Raw genomic sequence first — 9,494 nt, 5'->3', positions numbered from 1 at the left:
CCAGCGGGGCCGGGAGGCTCGGAGCCCCCCCACCTTCCAGCAGGCGAGCTCCGACCAAAGGGGGAAATCCCCCCTTTCTGTGCGGTTTAAATATGTAAATTGTGAGAAGCGTAATTGGTCTTAAAGACTGTCCATCAACTCAGGGTCAACCCAACACAAACATGCAATGCTCTGCTCTGCACAGTGTTTCCTTTTCCTCATCCATTTTTGAAGTGGTCTACGGTGATGGGGAAAGGGAGGCAGTTCTATTTCAGAAACAGAAGTAAAAGATGGCAAAATGAATTCACATCTGAAGTATCTTTGGAAACTTGGGTTAAAACCCACTAACCGACCATTACAGCAAACAAATAGATAAATAAAACATTAAACAAAACGAGAAAAGCCCTTTCCATTAGCTGGCTGTCTCGGCTTTCATCTGGAATACATTCCCCAAGGATATTCTAGTGCTTTGGGTTTTGCTGCTTTGCTGCCTCATTGAGAAAATAAATTTGAAATTAAATGAGGTTAAAATAAGAGTGGTTTTAAGCTTCTGTGTACTGCAGGGGAAGATTGCCTGTGTTTCTGATATACTATGTCTAAGCAGATAAAAGAAGTCATGATTCATACGAAAATTATGGAACCTGTCATCCTTGTGGAAAAGCTGATTAAAAAAAAAGTGTGAAGCAATTCAGCAAATTTAAATTTGTTTTATTACCTGTGTATCATTTTAAACAAATCTGTCATGGAAGAACAAATGCAGAAAGTACTTTCCCACATTTTCTTTCTCCAAGTCATTATTTTTTCCACACATCTTTTAACTTGATGTTTAATTAGTAGGTCATCGTCACGTTTAAAAAACGACTTTTTTTTTTTACTGTTCCTCACTGCTATTCATTTCAGCAAACTATCAAAGCCCATTAACTCAATGCAAGTCTTCCCAGTTATTTCTATACACTTTGCATCAGGCTCAGAGACACTGGTTTTACCATCATGCAAAGTGAGCTGGGATCTGCCCCTGCCTCCAGCAAGATGCTGGATCAATTATATCCCAGGTGCACTAAGGGGTGTCTCACATGGTGTTGCCTATCTTAAGTTAAATGGTCAATTTAAAAAAAAAAGGCTCCCCCAGCGCCGCAGTTCTAAGTGCTAATCAGGATTAAAAAAAAATATATATATAGAGATTAGGCCTGTGAAGCAGCTGCTTTTAGGGTCCCCACTTCTCTGTGAGAGCTCTGCTGACACGTCTGGACCCCCAGAATTCCCAGGGAAGCCACAGGTTGGAAGAGGTGACTGTTCACATACAGCTACTAATCACTTTACCATAGCCATTGTCTTCTTAGTGCTCACCTTAAAGCAATATGCATATGTGTGCGCACACAGAAACCTGGTGTCAGTGCTATTGCACTTTGTTCTATATTCCTCCTCTGCTCACTTTATTAGTAAAAGTTCCCACTCATTAACATCTCCTTAGAGAAGAACTAGCATTTTTGATGATGATTATTTTTCCAGTTAACATGGAATGAGTCAAGATTTCTTTTTTATTGGAAAGCAAATTTTGTATCTCACGATAGTAATTTATTATTTTCCTCAGAGGAGAAAATACACAGTAAATCTTTCCCATGACATTATTGTGGAGGGATCAGATTTGTGCTCTTTACTCAGTAAAAAATCTGTTGAAAGCTGGTATGAGTGGAAGGCAAGTAAAGACTTGCAACATCTGATCTTTCTTCTTGATAGGACTCTTTCTTGGTATGTAGTCAGCAATCACTTTCTTCATTTAGACAGAATCCTGGACCACTGGGCCTAAGCTTCTATTTTACTGGTGGTTTTAGTCTCTTCAGCATGCACAGCAAACCATAACAGCCAAGATTTTCCCTTATTCCTTCTCCTTGAGGCATTGCTTTAAAAATGAAGTAACCTGCTGTTGTGCCTTACACATTTGTCTCCCTGGGGTTTTATAGGGAGTGTGACAGTGCTGAGCATCCAGTGCTACTCTGTACATCAGAGCAGTAGAAAGGCTCCTGCTCACTGTAGTGGATGGGATACAGCCCAGAAAAACATCTTAAGGATGAGCACCCTGACCTGCCCCTTCATCCCTCAGGGTGACTGTAACTGGGAAGCTTTTCTGGGAACACTCCAGGACGGGCACAGGGAGTGGTGGAGTGAGCTGCATGTCTCAGCAAGCAGCATGGTGAGATAGGGGTGAAGCATTTGGTGCAGTGTCCTTGGCTGCCATGTTTTGATATGTTTTGAGTGTGGATTAGCTTTGCTCTGGTCACGCAGACAGAATGAGCACTGGTGGCTGAAACACAGCAGTTGTGTCCCTGGGCTGCGCTTTAGTTTCATGTGAAAGGAATTCAGTTTGTGCACTCCAAGATCACTCTGTTGTGCAAACCAAAGCATGGTAAGAGATTTGCCCCAGAAATACTCTCCAGTGTTGAATTAAAACATCAGCATGAACACAGCACATTAGTAATATGCCATACTAGGAGATCTCATGCTAAATGAAAGTGGTGTCATTATCTCAGATGATAGACTGATGATAAAATTACAAAGTGATGAGTGCAGGACGCAGGCTAAGTAATTTGAATCAAGGGAAGAGGAAGTGTAAGAGAGATTTATTTCTCAAAATAGACAGATGGATGCTAAATGCCAAGGTAGCACTGTCTGATGCCCTTCACCTGAGAGAAATGATTGTTTCTGTAAGAGTCATGTTGCATGTAACTAACTATTGGATAGCCAATGTGCAGGTAAGTAAATGTTAACAGTACCTCTATGGTACTGTGCTGCAAATAAGAAAAAGTTCTTTCCTTTGCCACTTACTTTTCTCTAGTCAAAACTACTGTTTAGTTTCATAAAACCTGTGATTTTGTATTTATTAAACAATAAAAAAGGTAGAATTTCTGAAAAAACCCATAGGTGTTTTTTGTTTGGAAGAAGATAGAAGCTTGCTACTAGGAACAAGCAACTGCAAAGACTGTTATAATATATGAAGCTGCTGAAACAAATATATTCCAAATTTGGCAGTTTTTATCAGTTGTGTACATTTTGTCTTGTTTGTAAATACTTGTTAGTTACTTGTCAGTAAGGTGAAGGAGAATATGCAGCAGAGCAATGTTTCCCACTCCATTGAAAATAGACTGCAAACCCCCAAATGGTTTATAGAGTTTGTGTGTCTCTTCCAAAAAGACCCAAACTGTAGCAGGACAAGCCAGTATGTTCATCCACTTTGTTGAGAACTTTCAGGTGTGCATTCAAGAAACTCAGGTCCCCAACTACTCTGGCTGGGCTGGACTCTGCAAACTTCTGCCCTGTTCTCTGTTGTTTGAGAAGCAGAGTTGAGAGAAGTGGCACCTGCAATGGGAAGGTTTAGCAAAGCATTTCTTTCAGTTTCTGGAGTATTCTGTATCTCTGTTTTGTATCTCTTGAATATATGAAAGGATTTTTCCCCCCGCCTTTTTTTTGTGGTTTGGAGAATACTAGTAAGTGTCACAAGCTTAAGATTAAAGTTTTGAAATTGATAGGAATATTCTGATCATTACAAATTCAGCTGTTCTTCAGAAATTCTTTTCCTTCAAAATGTTAGGATAAAGATCACTGAAGTTACTATTCCAGAATATCTGCCTGTTTCTGAAGTATCATAACAGGTTTGTGTATGTATATCCCACCTGCATGTTACTCATGAACTAAGTGTGACTGGGGAATGTCTGGTACCTTGCTCATTCCTTCAGAGAGTCTGGATGACTCTCTGTGATACCCCAGTGACAGGCTCTAAAATCAAACTTTCTAAATTTGGTTTGATGGAATTAACAGATATTTTTTTCCTATCCCAATCTTTGGAGATCTTAATATAATTTCAATTGTATACTTGAATTCTGACAGGCACACTTAATGATTACTGGAAAATGTCAAACAATGTCTTTTGGTTTAGTTAAGCCGTATTTTTCCCCTCTGGTCCTTATGTCAGATCACAGTGAGAAAAGAATGCAAGAATTATTATTCTTACTGTTAGAAAGCCTCAAGAGCAGAGTCAGACACAGGCATGTAGCTCTTAAAGTAGCCACTAACTCTGGAGAAATGAGAAGGCAGGAGGCTGTGGGTAATCACTGCACACAGTCATTGGGACCACAGGATCTGCAGGGACTTGGATGCATATGTGCATGGGAATGGCATAGGAGGCATGAGTTTCATTTACAATGCATGCCAGACTTCTCCCTCAACAGCTACAGATCTCTGCAGTAGTGGAAGGGAGGGCATGAAATGGCTCAAGGTGAATAGTTGTGCAACCTCCATGAAAGCATGAAAATCACTTACCCAGTATTCTTCCCCAACACTGGTTTTAACATCCAGCTAGACAGGGTGCTGGGGCATCTTGTCTAGCCAGTGCTTTTGTCCAAAAAAGGTTGGACCAGATGATCCTTGAGGTTCTTTCTGACCTGGTATTCCATGATTCTGTGATCCTATGAATATATTATTCTCTGTTTTCCCTATGCCCACCAGTGTACTTCAGCAGCGAGGCAACTTCATGTTCTGTAAAGGTGAACAACCTGGCAGGGGTCTGTGAGTCCTCTCATTCATAGTAATCAGAGAGTTGTAACCAAACCAAACTAAATATGGCAAGTGCCATGTGAATGAAAGCCTACCTATCAAAGAAGGCAACATTTCGCTTAATGAAGATATTTTTGATTTTATCTTGCTAAATCTCATATTCTTATCCTCTCATTCTTATGCTAGGACTTCACTGAGTGCATATGTGAGCATGGTATGCATGTTACCATTGTTCCTATTAAAAGTGAGCAGAAATTCTGGAAGCGCATTATGCTTCATCTCTTTGAAGAATTTTAAAGCTAGAGCTGTTAATGTGAAACAGAATCTTTGGAATAAACGAGAATGGTCAGGCACTCTGGAGCAAATATTTTGGGGGAAAAAGCTTAATTACATGGGTACCAGATTAAGGCGTTCTTATAAACAGTTATGGTATTTTTGTTGTGGTAGTAAAAAAGAAGAAAGCCAAGGGAAGCCACCTTAACTTAGTGAATCCACTGTAGTAGCTGATTGATTCTGAAAGCCAACAGGTGAATATTTTCCACAGTCCCAGCAGAGAGAAAGACTCAATTGAATAGCCAAATTCCTATTGATTTCCTTTGGAGCAGGATCAAGTCTTTAATTCTGGATTAACTCCTTTTCTGATTTTAATGAGAATTACGTGACTTAAATCCTGTTTTATGTTTTGGAAGCAACGGGTAAGGTTTAAATCAAATAATAGTTTTTCTAGACTTTTAATAGCACTATTCTTTTTAGTGCTGCTGTTACCTCAGGGTATTTACTTTTGGCTCTTAGTGTGGTGTAGAAGTTGATACTATTGTGAATGGAATTGGCGAGTCTTAAAACAGAATGTTTAGATCATAAACATTTTAAAATAAGACTCCATATAAAAAGATATATTTTTTTAATATGAAATGCTAGTTGTGTTCTTGGCAGGCTTTGCTTCAGAGGAGACAGATGCATTTCCAAGAATATTCTGGTGGCCAGCTGCAGCCAAAAGATTATTTCAAACCTATGGAGACCAAATTCCCTTTTCTCTATAGCTTTTTTCCTTTCTCTCTCTTTCTCTCCCTGCCTCTCTCTTCAGTAGGACTCTCTCTATATAATATAAATGAAGTGTAGCCAGCCATGGGGTGAAAAATGCATACACAATTATACATAATAGTGGAAGGCATAGAAACTCTGACTAAAGATGCCAGTACTGGTCTTTGCTTTAGGAAGTGCTGTTGAGATTTCTTTTCTTCAACACTCTTCAAATCTTCAGAGTTCAAAAAACTTTGGCTACTCTTCCAGCCAGCAGGATTACATAAAATATATGGATAATTGCTTGTGTCTGCTCTGCACTTACCTGTGGAGTGGCACAGTCATCTTTTTAACAATTACTTGATTCATAGATGCTGTGTGAAACCAGTTATGGTCCAGAGATGAGCAGAAGTTGATGGTTTTGGGGGATAACTTATAACAGAATACCTTAATGGAGCAGGTCTTTATTTATCTCACTCATTCATGCTTCATTGTGCAAGATATTATTTTTGTTTTTCACGTTTATTTGAAATAAATGTGTGAGAGTATTTGTTCTCCTGCTTTAGAGGTGTCTTTAAAGGACTTCTTTTAATAAAATATTAACTCAGTGTGATGAGAGGCATTGTCTTATGTAGTTCTGCAGGCAGAGGTCTTGCCCCACCTCAGGCAGATACAGGTGCCACAGTAGAAGCTCTTGGTACTGATCAAACAATAGACACTACGCAGTTATTCCAGAACAAAATTTTACTTCTTTTTTTTCCCATTTAGTGAAGGTAAAGCTTTCTCCACTTCACTTTTGAAGTCTCTTACTGCTGTGTGTTTTGCTGGATATGGGCCTGAAATTCGTGCCTGCTTTGCACTGAATGGGCGGCAATTAAAAGTGTTGCTTAATGTCACTTACAGAGAAACTTTTTGTGCCTAATTTGTATTTGCCTTTAGGTGATAGAATGCATCAGCAACTGGAATTATTGTCACTTCTCTGATTTTGAGAATTCAATGAGTGATTCAGATGAATCATTCAAAAAGAATTGTAGTTGCTTACATGGCATGCAGTCCTGTTGCATTTCCCACAGGAGTGTAAAAAGGCAGAGCAAACTATGATACAGCTTCATGTCCTCCTACATATTTGCCTAGCAGACCTGCATGACTTGAGATATTTGTGTTCTTAGTAGCCTGTATATAATGACCTCATAATAGTAGGAAAAAAAGGAGACTGGTAAAAAGCAAAAAAACTACCAAGAGCTGAAAACTGATCACCTAAAGCTTGCAGTCTGTGTGTGGGGGTTATTTTGGAGAAAATCTAGGTAAAATTTGTATTAAGGAAATCAGAAATACTGAGGACAATTCTTTGGATGAGTCTGCACATTTGAGTAGTTTGTGGGGCTGAGTCCTTGATGATTTTGAGAAAGAGTCCTTTGCAGCTGTTTGTGTGAATGTGAAGGGTTAAACAATAAAGACGCAATACATGTTCATGCTTTTGCTCAAAAATAAAAGGGCTGGATTTCAGAAGGAGCTGTAAAGCTTTCAGCAAGAATCAGGCGAACACTACAGTAAAGTGAAAAGCTGAAATGTGAAGAGTGCGTGATGTGAGATGCCAGCTCAGCGCTTCCAGATCACATTGCTCTAGCAGAGGAGACCACCCTTGGAATTGCAGTGAACTGTAGCTGCTCTGCAGTGTAAAGGAGTTGTATAGGCTGATATCCCTCTCACTGTTATGTCACCTGGTGGTAGCCTCTCTCAACAGCTCTCCACTCTGGGGAAAACTTCTCTAGGGGTGGAAAAATCTCCTTAATATACAGATCCCAGCTGCACAAGGAAAGGAAAAGAGTGTTTGTACAAAAAAGGTTCTTTACTGAGGGTGTTTGTTTTTTCTCCTCTTTGTACAGGTTCGACATGGGAGAAGACATTACGGCAGATTGGTTTTGAAAGGTAAGCCATAAATTTATTTCCTTACCAGTGCACAAAAGGTAAGGAAGAAAAAACTGCACAGCCAAACTTGCACAGTTATTTATTTTAGTTGGTTGAATGTATCAATGACCTCAAATTTAGAGTGGGAGTCATGCAGTGTCATGCACAAATGCGTTCAGCTTTTCTGTTTTGTGTCCTCTTCTCTTTCCACAGTCGATCTAAAGCCATTTATTCATCATATGAACTTGGCTCATAATGTTGTTTTCTGGTGACTATACAGCATGCTAGTATTAAAGAAAGGGACACACCTTTTGGCTACAAGTCTTACTTATGAATGAAAATACTGCTCTCATCATGTTATTTTTTCCATGAAACTTCTAATCTCTGACATATGAGTTGACAAAAGTAAATGAAGTTGAAAGAGGAGCAAAGCTGGCAGAGAGCTATTCAGCATCAGAGGAAAATTCAATATGCAGCATTCCTCAAGTGAAAGAAATTCTTGCAGACAAACTTAGCCACAAGGTCATCATACCAGAAACATGTCTGTCTTGTAAATTAAACTAGGCCAAATCCAGTAAAGAGTGATGTAAAATAAAGAAGGATTCAGATGCTTAGTGTCATCTTTATTCTTCTACAAATGGTAAGTTGAAGAATCTGCTCTCTGCTTGGAGTTTTTGATATTATTGAAAATTACACACTCTCAGTTGCTAAGTTTGATGTCCTCAAAGGTTTTTTTTTTTAACAGGTTGGGTTTTTTTTCCCAAGTTACATCCAGTTTGGTTCCTGATAAGTATTTCATTCAACGTGATACCACAGGTGTCTGCAGGGCACTACAGTAAACTGTTAATTCTTTCATCACCCAAATTATGAATTAGCACCTGTTGGTGCTGCTTGTCTCCATCAGAATGAAAAGAATAAAGAAGTTTTGAGGAGTTCTAGAATGAATTGATACTCTGTGTTTTGAAAGTGAGAATGGAAAAGGATCAATGTCTTTTTAGCTGAGTTCATTAGAACTCAGTGTGGCAATTTCCAACTTGTGAGATGTTTCAAAACAAGGAGAATCCATGCTAGCTGTGTATATGCAGTGTATGTACCACATGAAAGATGGAGAATTGTTGATAGACTGAATTACAGCTGGGAAGACTTCCTGAGAGGAAGAAAATATGTAAAAGGAATTTCTGTGCAGATCCCATTATTGCCACTCTAGGTTGAAAAGCAGAAAGGCTTTCAAATGGCACTTCTGCACCTTGAGAGATTGATCGTCACCCTGGGGTAACTTTATTTGAAGCAGCACATTACTTAGCACAGCTGAGGTGAAGATTTGAATGTACTTTGCCTGCCATAGTCATAGAATCAAATATATTCTCACCAACTTTTTCAGAGAGCCAGCAAGGAGAAAAAAAGGAAGATGAAGTCTTTTACACAGATAGAGCAATTAAGATTTGGGGTTTTAAAAATAGTAATATTCATTATCTTAACTGTATTTTTAACACAAGATTTTTTAAGACAGGAATATATCGTAGAATCATAGAATGGCTCTGGTTGGAAGGTACCTTAAAGATCACCTAATTCCTACCCCCCTGCCATGAGTTGTTCAGAGCCCCATCCAGCCTGGTCTATAACACAAGGTGTGGGGTATCTACAACTTCTGAAGTTGGTTGACTAAAAGATTAATGAGCAACATATATGTAAAGTTCAGTGTTAACTCTTTTATAGCAATATTTGCTTAATATAATATTGTCCGTTACTGGTTTAAATCAGTATTTTTTTATCTTAAAGAATAGTTTCCAAAGAAAACACATTGCTAGATGTAATACCTGGATGCTGGAACCCCACTTAACTTTCAGTCACAGAAGCAGAAATCCCAGGTCTGCAGATCTCTCAAAACTAAGAGATTATTCTGGGGATGTATCATTACATCCTTTCCCTAATCTTATTCTCTTCAGTAGGAATCCCTTTTCGGCCACCAATAGAGACAGGTTAGTGGGCTACATCTATTTTAGCTCTGATCCAATACAGCTGTTCTTGCGTAAACTCTA

General features: G+C 39.0%; 1 protein-coding gene across 1 annotated transcript in view; it reads left to right on the top strand.

Moving 5' to 3' along the window:
• The window catches only part of PIEZO2 (piezo type mechanosensitive ion channel component 2), a 244,170-nt gene that overhangs the window by 78,957 nt on the left and 155,719 nt on the right, over positions 1–9,494 (top strand). The window contains exon 3 of the mRNA XM_017729452.1: positions 7,434–7,476. Coding sequence (XP_017584941.1) covers positions 7,434–7,476 — 43 coding nt within the window. The remainder of the gene's footprint in view (positions 1–7,433; positions 7,477–9,494) is intronic.

This window comes from Corvus brachyrhynchos, unplaced genomic scaffold (assembly GCF_000691975.1).
Source record: "Corvus brachyrhynchos isolate BGI_N302 unplaced genomic scaffold, ASM69197v1 scaffold331, whole genome shotgun sequence".
Taxonomy (NCBI): Eukaryota; Metazoa; Chordata; class Aves; order Passeriformes; family Corvidae; genus Corvus; species Corvus brachyrhynchos.
The sequence above is the reverse complement of the archived record's forward strand: the minus strand, read 5'-3'. Positions and strand labels throughout refer to the sequence as shown.